We start from the raw sequence: 21549 nt of genomic DNA, 5'->3' as shown, positions 1-21549 counted from the left end.
CGTGCTCTCCTTTCCTGATCTCATCGCATCCCTTTTGTGCCTCCCAGGGGCCGGGAATCGGGGTGTCCCGCTGTCGCCCTTGATGGGATGAGCAGGGCCCTCAGCCTTTCAGGACAAGCTGTTTACTTGTCAGACACCCAGCAGTTGCTGCGCGCTTCCTCCCCTCCCCCTGCCCCCGATTGGGGACGGAGCATCCTGCGCTCTGTCCGTTCCTAGCGTTGCCTTCCAGGCTTTGCCCTTGAACCCAGGGGGCTAGAGGGCGGCAGACCCAGGTCCTGAGGTCCTGGCCAGCCTGAGGGCCAGAGCAAAAGACCCACCTTTCTTCCGGGGAAGAGCCTGCTCCCTGGCCGCCCTCTTGTGAATTCTGTCCCGGCTTCGTATTTCCTGACCTGAATTCCTGAGGACGAATTCCTTCCTTGCCTCCTCTAATTCTTCCCTCTTTCGGCTCCATCATGCTTTCTGCTTTGTCTTTCCTCGTTTAGAACGTGCTTTCTCTACGATCATGTCTCATTTCCCTGTGACTGAGCTGCTGTTTTTTCGTCCTCTTGTTTACTCCATTGGTCATCAATGGAAGTTATTTCTTTCTCGATGCTGACCTCTTGTTTCTCTGGTGGCAGTGCCTTGGGAAGTCCTTGCCATCCTCCCCTGGAGGCTGAGTGAAAGAACCATCTATAAGCCCAGGTTCCTGGGCTCCTGCAGTAGAGTGTGTTGGGGGGGCGATATGCGCGGCGAGGGGTGGGGGGGTGGGATACCCCCCTCAAGCAATTGGGCCGGCAGCAGGGAGAATCTCAGCTTGGGCTTGGGAAATGTGTTCTTGGAATGGATACCTTTTTCCAGTGGTTTCCTAGTACTGGACTTTTTGTCTCATGGAGAAGCCAGTGGTTTTAGGCTTCCTGCTCCTCAGGAGACCCCCCCCTCCCCCGCCGGAGGTCTGGGGTTAGGTGAAGGGGCAGGTCCTACTCTCTGGGGACACAGATGCAGTGAGTGGGAGTCCACCTCCCCATACTCCCTCCGTTTTCATCTCCAGGACCTGGGAGGGATCTTCCTTTATGATGCAGTTTGGGTCTTGAATGAGAACCTCAAGTTCACAAACCTGCTTTTTGCAGCCATGGAATGGAACTGGAACCCAGGCTTGGCTCAGATCACTTACTTTGCTTTCAAAAACCAAACAAAACCAACAAACAACTCTAAAAATGATCTGAGTCATCTGTATGTATATATACTCCTGCTTCAGACACTGGGAATGCTCCTGTGGTTCGCTTCAGTACCGCCAAAGGGAGCTGGGGGTGGCATTGCCACAGACGGTGAAAAAGGCCCATCAAGCAGAATGTGATTGGTTTGCAAAAAGGGAGCCTGGGTGAAACAGTCGCTTTTGAGCTAAAGTTCTGTAAGAGAATGCACAGAAGGTTTCTGGGGCTCTTTTAATTTTTTTTCTTTCTTTTTTTCTTTTCTTTTTTTTTTTTCCTGACAGATAAGGGGAGCTCAGAGTCAGGCAAGGGCGGAATGACGCTTGCTGATTCCAAAGCATCTTTAATCTGCCAGGCAGAGGGGCCTTTGCTACTGGTCTTTCTTGGACCATTCCAGAGAGGTAGGTTGGACGAAGGAGACAAATGGGGTGGTGGGAAAAGGAGGGGTGTTATTTTGCAGATAGCGTAGAATTTGAATGTAATTCTCCATCCTCCCTGGCCATCCAGCCAAAGGAGAACCTGTTTGTAGGACTAGAGCCAGAAGGAAAAGAAAAATCCGTATTTGATGGGAGGGAAGTGAACTAGACCTCAGCCAGCTTCCTCACAGAGGGGTGCTGCCTGGGAAGAGGGGACCGACCAGCTTTGCTCTGATGAGCCCTCGGAGCACAGTGTATCAAGCCGAAACGTTCAGTATGTGACTTGCTTCTGTCATGGTAGAGTTGGGCTGGCCGGTTTAGGGAGAGAAAAAGTAAAACACTCTTCCAAAGGAAGTGGATTGAATTTTTATAAACTCAGTATTGCTTCTCGAGGAGTCCTTCCTGGGGACATGGTTACTCCAGAGAGTTGGCAGTAACCGTATCCGTAATAGGATGCTCCTTGGAGCTTCTAGAACATCAGCTCGGAAGAGGAATGTGATCCTCCTTGTGCAAATGAAGAAACTGAGGCCAGAGGCTCACATCGGCTGGGCACTGACTCAGCAGCCCTCTCTGGCGTCCGGGGCAGCTGGGTATGGTTAGCGAGCTCCTAGGTCAGTTGGCCGGCAGTCCCCTCTCGAAGCTCAGTGGGCACTGCGTATTCTGTGGGCACACGGCACCTTCCGCCTTGTCCAGGCACTTCAACAGCTCTGCCATCTGAGGATGGAATGGGTGTTGGGTTCCAGCGTGATGTCATCCTTGGAGGTCTGTAGATCTTCATCCGTACTTTCCAAACTTCTTTCCTGGTGTGGATCTCTTTCAAAAGATCAGATTAAGCAGAACGTTAACCCATAAAGGTAAAAACAAAGAGGCACAAGCAGAGAGAGACCGGCCCGACGCTTTCCATCCAGCACCTGCCCCAGACCCACCACCCTCCCGAGGCCTCGGGTGCCTCCGTGGGACCCCAGGCCTCCCTGGAACATGGGCGAAAACCACAGATCATGTAGACCTGGGTCGTGGCGATTAGAGTTTCTTCTACACCCTCATTTCCATTATCTTGATTCCTGTTTCAGAAGATGTCTTTTAAGAATAATTTTTAACCCTCATACTTTTTTATTTATAAAAATACCTAGTTCCTGTCAAAGATTTGCAAAATACGAAAGAAAAACAATAAGCATAACCCCCTGTAATCCAACCCCTCCACCACCATTGTTTGTGGGAATACCCTCCCCCACTCCCTAGACAGTCTTTTGCGTGTATCTTTGGGAAACTTGATTTTTTAATTTATTGTTAAGTATCATTATGGGCTTCCACATAAACATAACTGATTGAATGTACGTTTATTTCTGCTGTTTCAAAAAAGCCTACGAAAATGAGAATAAAGGTATAAATCCTTAAGAAAACAGAAAAGTAGATGGTAGAGGAGGAAGGATGTGAGCGGAACATTTGAAAGAGAGGATCCAGGTGAGTGAAAGGGAAGCCAAGCACCAAGTGCTGAAAGTCCCATGCTGTGGGGGAAGCAAGCTGAAGTGCCCGCAGGACCCACCCAGGGCTCGTGAATGGGGCTACAGAGCATCCTGACGGCGGGGCAGAGGGTGGCTGGAAGCGGGGAGGTTGGTGGAAAGCATGTGTTACAGCGGCAGACCCCTTGCTCGGCCCACATGGCCAGGCGGCTCCCGGCTCTGCCAGCATGAGATGCCCGGCTGAAGCCGAATAGCTCAGGGCCAGCCTGGGGCGGGGGCGGCCGTGAGGAGCCCCACCCCCCGCCCGCCCCCCCATATTGAGAACAGGAGGGTTAGGGGAAGTTCTCCATACTGAATGGGAGACTTTCTCTTTCTTTGGCTCCCAGAATATGGCAGCCTGGCTCATGTCCACCCTCCAGGCAGGGCCTCGAAGAACTTCTTTCTGAGAAAACCGACCTCACGATAAAAATGACCCTCAGGTCTCCGGCCATGCCACCCTGAACAAACCCGATCCGGTCTGATCTCGGAAGCTAAGCAGGGTCAGGCCTGGTTAGTACTTGGATGAGAGACCACCTAGGAAGACCAGGTGCTGCAGGCATAAAAAATAAATAAAAAAAATCAGGGATTGTAAGCTGACAGGGTCCTTGCAATCTGTGAGCTCAACCAAGGGTTTCCTCACCTAAAAACAAAACAAAACGAAAATGACCCTCAGATACTGACATTGCTGGGGACCCTGTTGAAAAGCTAGCTTGCTACTTTGTTACTTCCCAGTGATACCTAACAGGCAGCTAGCCCTACCTGTGCACAAAGAGCTCTTAGCACCTCTCTCTTAGATTTAAATGGGCAGCCACGGATCATCCCACATAGAAGGAGGCCTCCAGCATGAAAGACAGAGACCCAAACAAACAGAAAAAAGAGATTCAGAAATCATAAACATGATTGTTTAAAAAACAAAGGAATATGGCTCTTCCTGTAAGCGGCTGGAGGTGACCTCTGAAAATGGTTCGCTATTTACTTGACCCAGAAAACCTCACAAAACCATGCAAATCAAGAGGTTCAAATCTTCGTGTTCATTTTAAGAACACTGGTGAAACTGCCCGGACCATCAAGGGTTTGCATATCCAAAAAGTCACCAAGTGTCTGAACGATGTCACTTCACGGAAGCAACGTGTGCCATTCCGTCGTTATGGTGCTAGAGTTGGTAGGTGTGCCCCGGCTGGACGGTGGGGCTGGACGCAGGGTCGATGGCCTAAAAAGAGCACTGAATTTTTGCTGCACGTGCTTAAAAATTCAGAGTTTAGATATAGACTCTGGTCATCGAGGACATCCAGGTGAACAAAGTGCCCAAGGTGTGGCACAGAACTCACTGAGCTCGTGGGCCGATGAAGCCTTACACGAGCTGTCCCTGCCACAGCGAGATGACCCTTCCTGGAAAGGAGCAGATTGTCCCTAAACCAGAAGAGGAGGTTGCACAGAAGGCAAAGGAAATCCCGGAAGAAACTGAAGAAACAAAAACTTAAGGCCCAGGAGTAAATTTAGCATCAAATAAATGCTAATAAAAGGTTTTTTGTTTTTTTTTTAAAGAATATTCATAAAATAGTAAGCTCTCGGAGATTAAAACTCTGATAGTAATAGCAAAAACTTCAATAGAATAATGCCAGAAGATTGAATAATAAATTTCTAGAAAGTAGAACAGAAAGACTTGCCAGGTAGAAGAACGGAAAAGAAATATAAAGAGAATCCTTTTGGGAAGCCCAATATCCTCCTCATAGGAGCTCAAGAGAAAGAGGGGAGAGATACGGAGAAGAGGAAGTTATCAAAGAAACGACAGGAAAACAGCTCCAGACCTGAAGGAGTTCCTGCACCAAGTCTGTGCGTCGTCCTGAGCACAACGAATAATGAAAGCAACACTATGTAAAAGCAAGAGCTGTCACTACAGGACATCGTCATGGACTTTCAGAACTCCAGAGAGAGAGAAAAGTTACAAAAGGCCAACGAAGAGAAAAGAGGCCACGGACAGAAGACCAGAGAACAGAATGGCACTGAACTTCCCAAAAGAGAGGCAGAGAGCAGGGAAGCTTCCTGCCCCACACCGGAAGCCAGAGGACAGCGGAGCTACTCTTTCCAATGTCAGAGGAAGTTGATTTCCAACCTAGAATTCTGCAATTGTCATGAAAGCAAACTATTAAGTTTTTTTTGGCGGGGGCGGAACATGAATTTTCAAAAACTTGACCCACCCCGCTTTGTATCCCTTTTCAGGGAAGATCCTGGAGGGTGTGCTCCTCCAAAACGAGAGGGTAAACCCAGAAAGAGGAACCAGGGGTCCGATGTGCAGTTGTCTCTCGTTCTCATTGGGCTCAGCTGCCAAACGGCCTTCTGTTTTTCAGCTATTTTTTTACTTTGTGTCTTGGGAGTAGGAAGAAAAAAGAAACGCTCACCTATCCCCACCCCCCACCCCCCATGGGGACTGGAAAGTATTCATTTCCAAGCCAGATGACCTGGACTCCATTGAGAAGATGCTCCATTGACACAGAAGAGAGGGATGATGCCTGAACCAAATCCATGCCTGTGGCGGTGGCGGCGGTGACGGACTGCGAGGTCGAGCTCTTGGCACAGAAGTGGCAGGGGTACACACCGACACCCGCTCCTCAGTGGCAAGAGCAGCGGCTCTGCCGCCAGACGTGCATCGTGGACTCCGTGTAGTATATACTATGATTATATTTTCTCATGCAACTTTTTTGCTTTTCCTGGAGTTGAGAGTTGCCTCATCTTTTTATTTGCTTTGTTTCGAGTGTACTAACTACTAATCCTTCTTCAAACTCTCCAACAGAAATATGAAACGCCTCACAAGGCAGCAAATATGTCATAACCTGTCAGCTCCTTCCCTGCTTAATCAGTGAGAGTTGGCTTCTTTACCTGAAACCAGGTGTACCCTGACTGGTGGGGAGGATGGTGAAGGGAATTCCCGTAATGACGGTGAAGAGAAGTCTCACATACAGCTGTGCTGCTGGTCTAGTGAGCAACCAACAGGCCCAGATCGGAGCAAGATGGCTGAGGGTCCCAGGAGGAATATCTCCCAGAAAAAAAATGGAGCCGATGGATTCGTTGACATGTTTGCTGCGTTATGAGGAGTTCTGTTGGAGAGTTTGGGGAGAAATTACATGTTTGTACATAGAAAACAAAGAGAATTAGAAATGAAGTAACTATCAAAAAGATGAGGCAGCTGTCAACAGGAATAACAGAAAGTTGAACAAGACAGGAAATGAAGTCATAGTATACCATGTGGCTTTAGTGTGCGGCTTAGGTTTGAATAATATAAGCACCGATGTTTAACAAAAAATTATCACATAGCGATACTCAGAAGAGGGAAGAGAACATATTTGCAAGCATCCATGTGTGGGAAGGCACAAACTTCTAAGGTAAGAAGTGCAAAGTTGAAAATCAAGAAATATCAGTATAAACCTGTTATTTAGAAATGTAGAGATAAACATGCAAAGAAACACTGAAATTGAGGTGATATATTTGGATGTGGAGGTCAGGGGGCTGTTTTTTTTTCTTTTTTTCTTTTTTTTATTGCTGCAAACATTTTAGTTTCGAGTAATTTTAAAAATCATCTGCTTGCATAACTTTCCTAGATATTAAAATTTAAAAGGCATTATTATGACAGCCATAGCCACCCATAACATAGCTGTTTTCATTTTCCCTCTTCTTTCTGAAATGTTTTGTTCACAAACATGTTTTCTTGTCTAAGATAAATGTGTGTGCATTTTAGTGCTGTTTAATGTGGGGAGAGCTTGCAGTTGTGCGTAATGTGCGCAGGTGTCCAATGACTATTCATTCAACTGTTAAGTTAACGTGGGACACTACTGGGCCATTTCCTTATGATTTTTGATTTATCGCTTTCACAAATATTTTTCTGCATATAGCATTTCTTTAACTTTTGAATTGCTTTCTTAGAACAATGCCCGAATTCCCCAAATTACCAGATCTGAGATCGAGCATTTTTCTATTAATTTTGATCGAGCATTTTTCTATTAATTTTGATGTGTAGCGTCTGGGGACTCCACTTGGTGCAAGCCCAAGCCCCACCCCCCCAAGGTGGGCCATGAACTGAACCTCATCAGAGATGGTTGGGATAGAATTTTTTGCAGGGTAGTTGGCACTTTTTTTTCTGATGGCAGCAGGAGTCAATGTAGAACAGAAACCCACACCTCTCACCTTTGATGTCTGTCTTGGTTTTCCCCCGCTGAGGATTTTTTTTTTCTTTTTAAATAGTCAAATTAAAACTTACTGTCTTACTAAAAACTATGGCCTCGTGGGAGATACATTTTAAGTGGAAGAGAGTAAAAATAAAAGAAAAAAAGAAGAAGTTTAAAACAGAGAGGCAGAAGTGAGTAGGTAAGACGCCAGGCGTGAGGCCGTCTGCGGCCCCGGTTTACCGTGCGAGCAGACACTGTCCTTCCGTCCATTCTCCTCCTAAGCTACTCCGACCCCTTCTTCTCCTGTGGCGGGAGCTGGGGGTGTCAGACACCCCTCTAGACAAGCCCTTTCTTTCAAGTCCTGGGCATGGACTTTGGGATGTCCATCTTGCCTGGCCTCTGGCTTCTGGAGGTTTCTTTCCTGCTCCCTTTTTGAGTACATGTTCCCCACCCCCACTGACCACCACTGGACAGTGGCTTTGCATTCGATGACATTAGCTGTGCTGCGTGTGTTGGATTTGCAAGGCGTCCGTCTTGCTATGGCTAACGGCTGTGGTCCCCGGGCAGCTGTAGACCAGGGTCACTCCGTGAGACACACTCAGGTGCTTCCCATGAAAGGTGTACTTTGGAAGAACAGCACATCTATCCTGAAACTATGCCTCTTGGGACCCCTGGACTGTTTGCTTTTCCCTCTGGTCTGTGGATTCGGTTCTCTGTCGAGGTTTTTAGGGACAAGGAGCTTCAAAGCTGGGGTGCTGGGGTGCCTGCTCCTCAGCAAAAGCAGAGGCTTCGGGCGCCGTGTGGCTTCCCAGCGCGTTTCCTCGTTCCTTCCGGCCCTCCAGCTGCTACCCGGGGCCTGGCCTGATTGCGTCCCCGCTCCCATGTTGCCTCCCTCCCTCCCATTTTCCTCACGGCAGCCAACGCGATCTTCCTCCTGAAGTATAAAATTCGGCCATCGGTCCCGCGCTTCAAACGCTCCAGCGGCTTCCCTGGCCACTGACAGTGAACCTGACCTCCCCGCACGGCCCACGGCCCTGCACGACCCGCCTCACTGCGCCTGCCTGTCAGTTCCCCTCGCCCTCGGGCTCCCGACTCCCGACTCCGCTACCTGGTCTCCCGCCTCAGGGCATTTGCACTTCTCATTCCTGGGACCGGGTTCATAGAGCTTTTCTGGATCCTTCTCGTCATCGGGGCCTCAACTCCACTGTGATCCCGCCTGGGATCCTCCTGGACAAGGGAGACGCTCCCCGCCAGCCCCTTTCCACTGCATCCCGACTCTTCCTACTGCCTGAAGTCAGCTTGTCCAGTTCTCCCGTTAGAATAAAACCTCCGTGAGAGCAGGGATGGTCCCCGCCCCATTCCCCAGTGCTCAGATCAGTATTCACTGAATGAACGAACGACCAGGACTTGGGGCTTGCAGCCTTCTGGGACAAAGGGGGGCCCTTCGCATCCTTTTCCCCAAGGATCTCCAGGAGGAAGGGTGGCTGAAGGATCGTTGGGCTTTTCCTGGCTTCCAGAGCAGGGGGTGGTTTCTAGAAGGCTCCTTTAAGGCAGATATGCAGGGGCCCTGCCGGGAAGTGGACGCTCTGGGTAAAGCACTGTCCACTCTGCTTCTGAAGTGCCCACTTGCACTCACTTGGCACAGACGTTGGGCAACAGGGAAAGTGTCCATTTCACTCCCCGCGAGAGCGCGGCTAGGATGCAGCACTGGAGGAGAAGGTGACATAAATAAACCCGGGTCACAAGGCCCAGCGCGGATGCTGCCCCATTCAGTATGGTGCGAAAGGCCAGCCGTGTGGCTCCTGCTCCTTGTCACAGCTGGTCTTGTATCCTCCCAGCCTGTGTTGGTGGTAGACACCTGGAGTATGTGTATAACCACCTTCTAGAAGTTTCTGAGGCTCCTTCTCTTGGGCCACAGGCGTTGGACAGATGTTTTGTCCCAGAGTTAGTCATCATCTCTCTCTACAGACAGATCCACAGGAATGACCTGGCGAGACCTTCACACTCCTGCTCTAGAGAGACTTCCGGAGGCTCATGGCGTGTTTTGCCTCGGGCATCCTCAGGGAGAAGATGTTTATTGCATAAATAAACAGGACACACTTCTCTTTTCCCTGCTGCCTGTCCCCTGCATGGAGCTTGCTGAGGGTGACTCATGTGCTGCCTTGGGAAGCTACTCCCCAGGACATGTGACTGTAGCACCAGAAAGCCTGTCTTTATGTTGACAAAGGCTGGGCAGCAGCTCCTGGTCTGAGCATCAGCCACATTTGTGATGGCCACTGGGAAGATGAAGTCTGACAGACATGGGAGTCGCCAGCTCAGGGCCCCAGGGCAGTGGCGTTTCAGAGGGAATGAAAGGGATTCTTCGGCAGTGTCCAGCTTGGGACAGGCCACCAGCCAGCAGCTCCGCTAGCCCAGGGGACTCTAGATGGGCTGCAACCTCATTCTCAGTCTGGAGGGAGCGTTTGTGGCTCTGGGATACTACATCTTTGGCTTGCCTTTCTTCTTAGAAATACATTAACCCCCACCCCCCAATCCCTCATCCCCGAAGCTGCTGGCTGGGAGGGATGATGGTGGCGTAAGCACTTTTATTGAGATCTTTGGTTAACTCCTCTGCCGACTGCTCAGGATTCAGGAAGTCAGACCCCCTCAGACATTCTCAGCTGGAGAAACTATCCCTGACCTTGGGCCAGAGAAAGTGCATCCGAGAACATCTAAGAGCAACTTGAAAAGGGATGGTGTGGTCCTATGATGGAGACCCACAGCCGGGGCTGCTTCTGTGGATTGTCTGGCCACAGCGGGAAGGTGAAAAGAATTGAGCGCCTTCCCTCCCAGGTCTCCCTGATATTTTATTAATGATTCAGATACGGACAGACAGAAGTCTGCCTCAGGAATCTGGGTGACTCAGAGCTAGGAAGGGTTACTCATGGTTCATCTTTGCTCGATTCCACTCTAGTGTGTTGAGGTGGGGCCTGGCCCTTTCCTACCCTCTGTCTCTAGGCCATCTGACCTGTCCCCACGCCTCCACCTCTGTGTCACCTCCAGACCCCAAATTATATCTTTGTGACCCCAGAGACCTCTCCCCTGAGCTCCAAACTGGAGACTTTACCCTTCAGTTGTCTTCATTGGGATGTTCAATAAGCAGCTTAGATTTATCATGTCTGGAGTGTGGCTCTTGCTGTTTTACGGCTCAACCCCCCTCCCAAATCCGTTTCTCCCTTACACTTTCCCATCTTGGTAAATTTCCACCACCCGCCCAATCTCCCAAGCCTAAACCTGGCTGACATCCTTCCCTCTTCCCTCATCATCCCCACCCTATCCACCCAAGCTCCGAAATATATCCAATTCTCTCCCCAGCTCCAGCTCCTTCTCCTGGGCCCAGCCACTCTGTCGGTGGCACGAGCTCCCCACTGTCCCCCGCTCGCCTGCTTGCTTCCTCCAGCATTTCCACACCATAGCCAGCAGCTTCGCTTCAGACACGGCTCCCTCGCCTAAAACTTACCTCCAGGGCTGCCCATCACTCTGAGGTGCCTCCCTGTTCTAAAGGCCCCACAGGACTTGGTCCTTGCTCACCTCTCCAACCATCTCATTCCACAGCATCCCCTCCCCGCCCCCAGCCAAGGCTTCAGGATGGCCCACCTTCTCACAGCTCTGGATGGGACCGGCACACTCTGCTCCTCGACTCTGGTATCCTCTCCTCAGAGGCACATTTCTCAGCCTCCCGACCTGGAGGAGTCCCTGTGCCTGTTCTCAGTCAGGTCACCATCTGACATGCTGTCCGCTGCACTGATACAACGTGTGATCACCTTTCTTCCCTACCGTGTATGTGGGCGTGTCTCAACGCTTGGGGTGGGGGTGGGGGAGCCTGATCCACATTGAGGCTGAGCAAATGAGAGCTTGGTGCCTAGAACATTCTTCTACAGTTGGCCTGCCAGGCCCCATCTGGAGCACCAGACTTTGGCAGAAGAGTGTAAAAAATGCATTGTAAGGAAGAACGGTCAAAGGCACTGGGGCCACATCTGGAAGCGTCGACAGATAACAACTCTGTGTGCCTCAAAGGCAGCGCAGAGGGCAGGCTGACTCTTAGAGGCCAGCCAGTTTCCAAGCAAAGAACTCTCTAAACACTAGAAGCTTCCCAAAATTGAATGTGTTACTGCATTAATGGATACTTTCAGCTTTAAGTGACAAACAAACTCAACTCAAACTACATTGAAAAAAAGTAAGTAAAGCAATAGAGATTCATTGGCTGACAGAACTGAAAAGTCCAGGGAGAGAGGCTAGCTTCAGGCATGGCTGGATCCAGGACATCAAAGCATGTCCTCGGGACCCCACTTGTGCTATGCTTTCCCCCATGCTGGTCTCCTCAGGTTCTACCCCTAAGGGCAGCAGGTGGTCACCAGCAGCCATGTTATCTGCTACCCAAGGAGGAAGTCCCCATGGAAGTCCATATGTCAAAACCCATTGTACTGATTTGCTATTCGCATGCCCATCCTGGAATCCCTGTAGCCAAGAGATGCTGTACGATGATTGGCTGGGCCTAAGTCTCACTCCTGCTTCCAATCCAATCCCCATGGCCAGGGGATGTTCAGGGCTCTGATTGGCTGGGTTTGGGTCTCAGGCAACTCCACTGGCCAGGAGTGAAGTCAGTGCATCTGAACCACGTGGGCCGAGGGCATGTTGAGTCTGTGAAAATTAAAGTCTCTAGCTTCCAGATCAAGAAACCAAAAATTGCCAGCACCCAGAAGCCCCACGTGCCCCTTTCCCCCAGAGTAACAGCCCTCCCCTCGGGGGAAGCCCCATCCGTTCTGCCAACATAGCGTCATCTTGCCCCAGCTCCTTCTCGACGTAACTGAAATCACGAGCACCGACTCTTCTGTGCCTGGCTTCTTTCGCTCACCTTCGCGTTTGTGAGACTCATTTGTATTGTCGTACGTGTTTGTAGGTCACTCGTTCTCATTGCTGTAGCACATCCTGTTGGGAGAGGGTACCACAGTTTATTTTGCCATTCTACTGCTGACGCGCATTTAGGAAGGTTCCAGTTTGAGGCTGTTAGGAATCGCAATGCCGCAGGCGCTCTCGGGCTCATCTTTGGTGCACGTGTACTTGCACTACCTAGGAGGGGCATTGCTGGGTCAAGGGGCATGCGTGTGTTCAGCTTTAGTTGGTACTGTCAGTTTTCTTGTGGTTGTATCGACCTGCATCCTTGGAGCAGTTTTAAAGTCCCTGGATTAGCCGACATCTGTGTCCCGCAATACTGCAGAGCGATGACGAGTCTGGGCTTTACAGAGACTTGGGGCTTGTTAGCAGCTGCACCATGGGTCCTGGGCTCACAAAGAGGGGAGAAGTTTCTGCTTTCTCCATCCCATCTCTGGCATTTGATTGCGTCCTGCCCGCACCATCCCGAGTCTTCCTCTCTTAGTTTTTCGCATCGCAGTATTTCCCTGCATCCTAGATGGATGTGTGGTGAAGGCTCCGTTTCCACAGCGCTAAGGGGCAGGGGAGGGAGGGCGCATCTGTCTTGGAGCCCCGTCTGTCCCTTTGGCTGGAGTCCCGGGGAGCTCATGCCTCACATGCTCATCTCAGCCTCGGATCAAATGGCCCAAGGTGCCCCTGAGTTCCCGAGCTTGGCCAGAGCACTTGCAGCAGCGGGCCCCGGCCTTTGTGGCACCAGGGACTGGTGCTCCTATGAGAATCTCATGCCTGAGGATCCGAGGTGGAGCTGAGGCCGTGATGCTAGTGCTGGGGAGCGGCTGCAGATACAGAATGACTCTTCTTCGCTCGCTGGCCCGCCTCTCATCTCCTGCTGTGTGGCCCGGTTCCTAACAGGCCACAGACCGGTACCAGTCCACAGCCTAGGGATTGGGGACCCCTGACGTTCAGCATTGTAAGTGGATTCTCCAGGAGTCCTGACTAGCCCCAGCATTTTAAATCAAAAAGAAAGCCTTTGGCCCAGCCATTCTCAGAAAGAGGAACCCAAAGTAGGATGTGGTTTTACAATCAGAGGAAGTGGATCTCAGCCCTGGCGGCATGGCAGCTGGTGGCGTGGCAACGTAGGGCAATGTGCAGTCCTGCGGCTCCAAGCGGCCTCTGCATCCCACCGAGGGTGAGGCCCGGGCTGGCTCGTGAGCCCCTGACTTCCCCGTCTAGAAGTGTCCTGTCGCTTTCCTTTCTCTTCTAAGAAAGCTGTCCTTTTCTGCTGTAAAACAAAATTTTAAAAAGTGGTGAAAAGATGGCTTGGTCTAGGAGAAGATAGTTCCAGCTCTTATAATCGGCAAAGGAATTCAATGTAGAGTATGGAAAGGAAGCCCTACAAACTAATACGAAAACAAAAGCCCCATAGGAAAATGGGCAAAGTGTATCAGCAGGCGATTCGGAGAAGATGAATGTTTCATGGAAATGCAAATTAAAATAGCAAGGGCGGTTCGTGCCCATCGGATCGAGTGCTGGCGAAACTCAGATGAAGCACGTATGTCCCGGACCCGTGCTGTCTGATCCGGCTGCCACCAGCCACGTGTGGTTCTTGAGTACCTGGACTGTGGAGCTGTGTGACTGAGGAACAAAATTTCTACACTTTTAATTTAATTTTAATTCACTTAAATGTAAGAATGAATACTTGATTCATTTCGCTGAAAACTTAAAAGTATATCTGGAACAACTTGTGTCTGCGAACCTACTTTTTCACCTGTCAGCTGTATGAAATCTACCTACAGAAGATTTCCAACGAAAAATCTAGTGTCCGAATTGCAGTGTGCTCTACGTGTAATGTGTACGCCAGATTTTAGACTTAATGCCAAAAAATATATATATATATATCTCCTTAGTAATCTTTCTATATTGATAACATTGAAATGACCATATTTTTAATATATTGGGTTAAATATATCACTAAGCTTAATTTTATCTGTGTCTTTTAACTTTTTTTTTTTCACTGTGGCTACTGGTAACTTTGACATTACATATACGGTTTATTTACATTGTGACATTGGACATTCATCCCGACTTTGACACGTACACAAGGAAATGTGAGCAAGAATATATGTGTAGCATCATTCGTAACAACCAAAAAGAGTAGAAACAAACCTTGAGGCTCATCAACAAGAGAAGTAGGGTAAATAAATAGTGGTTTATTTACAGCGAAATACCACACGAGTTAAAATGAATGAATTAGAGCTACATGTTATCAGCATAGCCAGATCTAAGGAACGTAAGCAAGTTGCAAAAGACTGTTTATACAAAGTTCTCAAGCATGCAAAAATATTGGAAATTGTTTGTGGATACGTATTAGTATAATAAAAGTATAAAAGCATGCATGGGAATTATAAACAATCAGGATCTAGGTGGTAGCAACCTGAAGCTGGTATACGTGGGGGTGGATACCGAGGCAGGGACCTGGAGTGGGGAAGATGCTGGAAGAACCTTTCTTCGTGTCTATAACATTTTGTTACTTAACTAGGGGGTAAGTGTGACTGAGGGGTTTGGTACCACTGAGGTATTTCAACAAATTGCTTGATGGCCAAAGCCATTGTTAAGCCACTTGGTTTCCAGTTAGAAAGTTTCAAAGAACTGTAGCCTTCGGTCCTTCTCGAGTCCTGAGTTGTCTGACCAGTGTCCTGCCAGTTTGTGTCTTCGCCAGTCGGTGGCCACGGCGAGATCTCTCACATGTGTGTGTTCCTGAGAGAGAGTGATTTGGAATGGGTCTGTTGGTGTCTTGAGTTGGAGCCACTGCTGTATGGGATGCAGACAGAGGGCCTGCCCGTAAGAGAGGCAGCTTAGCCCAGCGGTGGCCTGGGGCTATAGGAGCCACAAGCCACCCCAGGCAGAAAAAGGCCCAGAGAGATGGGCTTCGGATGCCCACGGGCCGAGACTCCATCCTGGGCTGTCAAAGGTCCTGACAGTCTGTTTTTCAAAGGGTCCTTTCGAAGGACTTACCTAGTCCACCTGCAGGGGGTCATTTTGCCTTTGCTTCCTTTACAGGACGCAAAGTGTCTGAGAAGTGAAAAAAATGACCCCCTGCAGGTGGACTTACCTAGTCCACCTGCAGGGGGTCATTTTGCCTTTGCTTCCTTTACAGGACAACTGGTGTCTGAGAAGTAAAAAAGCAGGATGCCCCCAGGGGTTGACTGCCCCATGGAATTCTGGACCAAGGAGGAGAATCAGAACGTGACAGTCGACTTCTTGCTGCCTACGGGGGTATACCTGAACTTCCCTGTGTCCCGAAATGCCAACCTCAGCACCATCAAGAAGGTAAGATCTCGACCTTAAAACTCATCCTCAGAGCTTGGAACTCAGAAAGACAACAAACTTGCACTCACATGCATAGTTTATCAGATTTGAGATCCTCAAATATGCATTTTAAAAGATCAACGATATGTGAGAATTGTTTAAAAACTTGCAGGTAGAGTCCACCTAACATTCCGAATTCAGCTTCCCCCAGGATCCGTGCACATCCACCCTCACTAGATTTCAGGGGAGCTTCAGGGTGTGGTTCCCATGTGGCCTTTCATTCTCTCCACGGCTGTGCCCTCATTTTTGGAACCACTCCCCATCCATGGCCACTTAAGCGTTTTATCGGTCTTTTGTCTTTATGGAGCTGTCATTCTAGGAAACATCATCTTTGGAAATGGCTTTGTCTTGTTAAATAATTTTCAGGGTAAATTACTGAGTCAAAGGATTAGACTATCTGGATAGTATTCAGTAGCTACTGTCTCGTGACCTTTCAAAGGGCTTGTTCTGCTTAAAAAGTGTGGCATTTAATGGGTCATGCCAGAGGGCAAGACCTTAGCTCAGAATTTTAAAAGCAGGAAAAAAAAAAAGAGAATGGACCATTCTTGAGGTTTTTTTTGTTTTTTGTTTTTTTTAAATCCTTCCTGGGAAAATTTTTTTTTTAATTTCTTTTTTTTTTTTCCTTCCATTTCAAAAGTAATGTGGACACATTGAAATTTAGGAACATAAGAAAAAGTAGGAGAAAAGTATCTACGATCCAGCCACGTGTTACTGTTACCTGTTTTCTTTTATATACAATGTAGTGTTGTTTTTTGTGGTAATTCTCATCATGAACTGTTATATTCGTTTATTTCCGAGTTGACATTATAACATCTTTTCCATGTTATTAACTTTATCTAAATACCATCTTAAGGTTAATCTTATTTATCTGCTTACAGAGCTATAAATGCATGTTATTCAAATGAGGACACTGCACAGATGTAAAACACCACAGTCACACCCTGATTCCACTTCAATTTCTTCATATATTTATTTATTCTGAGGGCCGGATAGTAAACATTCTAGGCTTTGCTGGCCTTGTGGTATATTTCCCAACTGCCAACTCTGCCTCTGGCTTTGGACAATATGTAAATGATGGGCGTGGCTGTCTTCCAGTAGCCCGTGGTCTACCGCATCCCGCTCTATATAATTAAGATGTTTATTATTGTTTTTATGAAATGGGCTTGAATTACATTTGTTGTTGTACAGCTTGGTTTCCGGCCCCCCCCCACACACACACTTAATGATGCATCTTGGAGCACTCTGTCACACAGGTACCCCTAGGTTCCGGGTCCCATCCCATGTTCTCCCTTGGCGTTGATGGGCCTTAATTACCCATCCCCCCACGGAAGAAACACAGGGCCATTCTCCTTCCTTCCGTCTTCACTGTGACATAGTGGGGAACACCTTTGCACTAAGGCTTGACTGTTGGATGGCTCTCCAGCGATCCTTGGGGGCACCTCGCCCAGAGGGCACACATGCCACAGGGTTTTATGGCCCCCTTCAGTTCAGCTTTTCTAAATTAGGGTGTCAAGGCCCAGAATGATGAGCTGGGGGTGTCTGGAGGTCATGTCCAGTGGGCCATCTCTCAGAGTAACCTAGAGGGGAGACTGTAGGACTCAGTTCCAGATTTTCGTGCATACCTGGCACCCTTCACAGGAATAGGGGCTCCTGGCGCCCCATGTGGGCATGGGTCCAGGGGTCTGGAGAGGGTGGCAGTCTTGGGGTCTTGCCCTTGCCCACTTGTCAGGGTCGTGCACGGTGGGACACCCGGACTGAGGCCAGCCTCTACCCACCTCCCAGCTCCCTGGGGTCCCGCCTGCCTTGGTCGGAGGGGCTGATGGCGACTGTTCTTCTCAGGTGTTGTGGCACCGAGCCCAGTTTGAGCCGCTGTTCCACATGCTCAGTGACCCCGAGGCCTATGTGTTCACCTGTGTCAACCAGACCGCGGAGCAGCAGGAGCTGGAGGACGAGCAGCGGCGGCTGTGTGACATCCAGCCCTTCCTGCCAGTCTTACGCCTGGTGGCCCGTGAGGGCGACAGGGTGAAGAAGCTCATCAACTCGCAGATCAGCCTTCTCATCGGCAAAGGTACCCGGCCGGGTGGGCCACGGGGTCCAGGCCGCCCCGCCTGCCAGGGGCATGCCCCTCGGCCCCCCACACTGACCGGGCCCCGCCCTGCCTCTCAGGCCTCCACGAGTTTGACTCTTTGCGCGACCCAGAAGTGAACGACTTTCGAGCCAAGATGCGCCAGTTCTGCGAGGAGGCGGCCGCCCGCCGCCAGCAGCTGGGCTGGGAGGCCTGGCTGCAGTACAGCTTCCCCCTGCAGCTGGAGCCCTCGGCACGCACCTGGGGGCCTGGCACTCTGCGCGTCCCCAACCGCGCCCTCCTGGTCAACGTCAAGTTCGAGGGCAGTGAGGTGAGCCGTGGCTCCTGCTGGGGCCGCACCCAGGTCACTGTGTCCATGGGGGACGCTGCCCCCATGAGATTCCCCAGTCCCCACCAGCCCCCTAAATTCACTCTCCCTCCCAGTAGCGTCAGATGTTATTTGTGGGGTATCCATGCATGCGAGGGACTCAGCCAGACATTCCACCAGGCAGGCTTGATGAGGCAGAATGACCAGACGGCCTTGGCCATTGGTCTGTTCGTTCGTCCAACACCTACTTCCTGGGTGTCGGCCGTGTGCCTCCGTCAGACCGCACCCTCAGGGGGCAGTGGGCCCACCCCTGTACCCCAGGACTCCGTGGGCCCTCCACAGGCGGACTCTCCCTCCCCCCCACAGGAGAGCTTCACCTTCCAGGTGTCCAGCAAAGACGTGCCCCTGTCGCTGATGGCCTGCGCCCTCCGGAAGAAGGCCACCGTCTTCCGGCAGTCCCTGGTGGAGCACGCCGAGGACTATGCCCTGCAGGTGAACGGCAGGCACGAGTACCTGTACGGCAGCTACCCCCTCTGCCAGTTCCAGGTGAGGGCTGAGGGCTGGGGGCTGGGGACCTGGGTTCCCCACGGCCTGGGCCGGGGTCTAGTGGGGGTTGGGGGAGCTGGTTCTTTGCCCCGTCTTGAGCCCGGTAAGCCAGGCCTTTGGGAGTCACGATGAGAGTGCCCCCGTGCTGAGCTGGCCCTCCTGCGAACATGAGGGCTCCATCTTTAGGAGGTGGGTGGGGCCAGGAAGGCCCAGCAGGAGAGGCCAGAAGGGCCTGAGACAGGCAGTGGTCAGCGTAGGGGTGCCCCGGGCAGCCAGGGAGGGCTGGGGACCCCCGCCAGCCACTCACTGCATCCCCACCTCAGTACATCTGCAGCTGCCTGCACAGCGGGCTGACCCCCCACCTGACGATGGTGCATTGCTCCTCTATCCTCGCCATGCGGGACGAGCAGAGCGACCCCGCCCCCCAAGTCCAAAAGCCGCGCACCAAACCGCCCCCCATCCCCATGAAGAAGGTGAGCCGGTGCCTTCCTCCGCCCCTCCGCTTCTCCCTTCCTCCCATCTGTTGTCCAGCCAGAGCCCACTGGGCAACGCCCCAGGCCGGTGGCAGGTCCGGGGCCCCTCGTCTCATGCCCCTCGGCTGGTTGGACTGTGAGCTTGGCAGCCAACACGGCTGACCGCTGACATGCTGGGGCAGAGGCCCGTCCGACTGCCCGAGGCGGCCTGCAGCCTGAGCTCAGGAGTGTGGCCCTGGGCCACCTGCACAGCAGGTTTTCTGGCGAAGGATGGGGTTGGGAGCAGGGAGCTGAGCCTCGTCACAAACCTGCAACACTCTCACCCCGCCCCCAAGAGCCACCAAGCCTCTGCGTCCGCGTGCCCTAATGGTGCCCTGATGGCCCTGCTTCTCCCCTCCGCCCCCCAGCCCTCCTCTGTGTCCCTGTGGTCCTTGGAGCAACCTTTCTGCATCCAGCTGATCCAGGGCAGCAAAGTGAACGCCGACGAGCGGATGAAGGTAGGAGCTCCTGAGCCGGAAGGGGGAGTGGGTGTTTTTTTGCACAAACAAGGTGACTGTGGCCTGTAGGGGCAAGAGGAAGAAGAGGGGGGGTCACATGAAAGCCACCTGACCACATTACCCAGCATCCCTGACTGGGGTGGTTGTGAGCTGTTTCAAAACAGGAAGGGGGGAGGGGAGCAGGCCGCCGGCCAGAGAGGTGGATTCGTAGAAACCCGGCCCAGTGAGTTCTGGGTACTCGACTCTGGAGGTTGTGGGGCCAGGCCCAGCCCAGGGACGTGGAAAACCGCAGTCAGGGAGGTGAAAGGAGTGGGAAAAGGGGCCGCTCCAGCTGGGCTGGGCGCCTTGGGACGGCCGGGGGTCACGGGTGTGGGGGAGGAGGTGTGTGCAGCATACGCTGCACCCCCAGGGGCCAAGCCCACTTCTGAGCTGGTCACACGCCCCATCTCTTCAGTTCTTGGGACAGGTTTCATTGTCCTATTTGCAAGATGTGAAACCTGGGTCTCTTTGGGGAGCCCTTTTGTCAGGGTCGTTTCACAGGCAGGCAGGTCTGGGTTCCCCTGGTGCAATCCTGGGGTACCGGGCGAAGGCAGCTTTCTGGCTGGGCTGTCACGGCAGAGCTGGAGGAGGCAGGGCCGGTGTTCACGCAGCGGTCAATCCTTCCCAACCACATAGGCTCCTAGCTGTGGAGGGGGCCGTTGGGCGTCAGAGTCGAAGGGTCCCTGGATTTCCCGAGGCCTCGATGAGGCCAGAGGCCAGAATAGGACACGACATGGCCCCGGGGTCCCACGGCATCAGTGGGGAGCTGAGACCCGGTGCCCACGCACAGCCCCCTGCGCCCCTCCCTTCACCCCTCGACCCCCACCTCGTGGCCGCTCAGCCCACGCAGGCAGGCGGCGTCCCCACTTCGTACCTCCTTCCACATGGGAAGTGGGATGCGGACCCATTGGAATGAGGACATTTCAAGAGATTCTGGCCTCAGGCGGGTGGGAGAACTTGGGAGGGGAGAGGGACCCGGGCCTCTGCCGCCTGTCACCTGTGCCCGCACCTTCGCCAGCTGGTGGTGCAGGCGGGGCTGTTCCACGGCAACGAGACGCTGTGCAAGACGGTGTCCAGCTCCGAGGTGAACGTGTGCTCGGAGCCCGTGTGGAAGCAGCGCCTGGAGTTCGACATCAACGTCTGCGACCTGCCACGCATGGCCCGCCTCTGCTTCGCGCTGTACGCCGTCATCGAGAAGGCCAAGAAGGCTCGCTCCACCAAGAAGAAGTCCAAGAAGGCGGTGGGTGGGGCCGCTGGGAGGCTGGGGCCAGGCCTCAGAGGGTCGGTGCACTCCTTGCTGTGCCCAGGCCAGCCCTGCAGCCCCAGGGGCCACTCAGCCTGAGGACACCACCCTCCCACCCTGGCCGCTGCCCCGTGGTGTGACGGCTCTGGGTTCCCAGGCTCGTGAGCAGGGCAGTTTGGAATATCTGAGCCTGGGCCTTCGGTCCTTGGGGGAACCTGGAGGCAGCTGCCTGGGGTGCAAGGACAAATTCGCTGTCCTCGCAGAAGGCCGGGGAGCCTGAGTCAGCAGTTGGCCAGGAAGCAGTGGTGGTTGGGCCCTGAGTCACCAGGCCCCGGATGTGACTGGCCGCTGAGCCATGCTGACTCCTCCATAGCTGAGCTGGCCAGCTTTCTGGGGCCAGTATGGTTTGTTTGGGGGTTCCTCCAGAAGCCAGGAGTGGGGATGCAGCTGCGGCAGAAGGGAACCGAGAGGTGGCCAGCCTCGCTGGCTTCCTCACGGGGAGTCTGGGTTCGGGCAGGGAAGCCGGCCTGGGGGCTGGGCCCATCCGTCACATGAGCGAGGGGTTAGCTCTGGCGCTGGCCGTGACGCGCCCCGTTCTCTCCCAGGACTGCCCCATCGCCTGGGCTAACCTCACCCTGTTCGACTACAAGGACCAGCTCAAGACGGGCGAATGCTGCCTCTACATGTGGCCCTCTGTCCCAGGTGGGCCTAGGCCAGGAGGGAGAGGTGCGCGGGGCGGGGTGTCCCAGATGTGGGGCATTGCCCCTGCAACTCCATCTGTCCCTGTGTCCAGACGAGAAGGGGGAGCTGCTGAAC

The 21549-nt window shown here is 52.3% G+C and overlaps 1 protein-coding gene, 1 long non-coding RNA gene and 1 pseudogene across 2 annotated transcripts in view; 2 read left to right on the top strand and 1 right to left on the bottom strand.

Moving 5' to 3' along the window:
* The first annotated feature begins 1468 nt into the window (after window positions 1-1468).
* PIK3CD (phosphatidylinositol-4,5-bisphosphate 3-kinase catalytic subunit delta) overlaps window positions 1469-21549 on the top strand; it is a 25922-nt gene continuing 5841 nt past the window's right edge. Inside the window, 11 exon segments of the mRNA XM_015591335.2 lie at window positions 1469-1588; window positions 15234-15255; window positions 15353-15503; window positions 17382-17610; window positions 17709-17938; window positions 18302-18481; window positions 18805-18954; window positions 19362-19451; window positions 20509-20730; window positions 21339-21435; window positions 21527-21549. The exon segment at window positions 21527-21549 is cut by the window's right edge and continues 12 nt beyond it. Of these exon segments, the coding sequence (XP_015446821.1) occupies window positions 15363-15503; window positions 17382-17610; window positions 17709-17938; window positions 18302-18481; window positions 18805-18954; window positions 19362-19451; window positions 20509-20730; window positions 21339-21435; window positions 21527-21549 (1362 nt within the window). The 5' untranslated portion in view covers window positions 1469-1588; window positions 15234-15255; window positions 15353-15362.
* Window positions 3543-3661, top strand: LOC112481841 (annotated as a pseudogene).
* Window positions 19423-20642, bottom strand: LOC107195850. Its single transcript, XR_001517116.2, has 3 exons — window positions 20500-20642; window positions 19949-20134; window positions 19423-19514 (listed from the first exon to the last, which is right to left on the bottom strand). It is a non-coding gene; the product is annotated as an uncharacterized LOC107195850 (long non-coding RNA).

The sequence above is a fragment of the Pteropus alecto genome, unplaced genomic scaffold (genome assembly GCF_000325575.1).
Source record: "Pteropus alecto unplaced genomic scaffold, ASM32557v1 scaffold125, whole genome shotgun sequence".
Classification (NCBI taxonomy): domain Eukaryota; kingdom Metazoa; phylum Chordata; class Mammalia; order Chiroptera; family Pteropodidae; genus Pteropus; species Pteropus alecto.
Note: the sequence above shows the minus strand (reverse complement) of the source record. Positions and strands in the feature narration are given on the sequence as shown.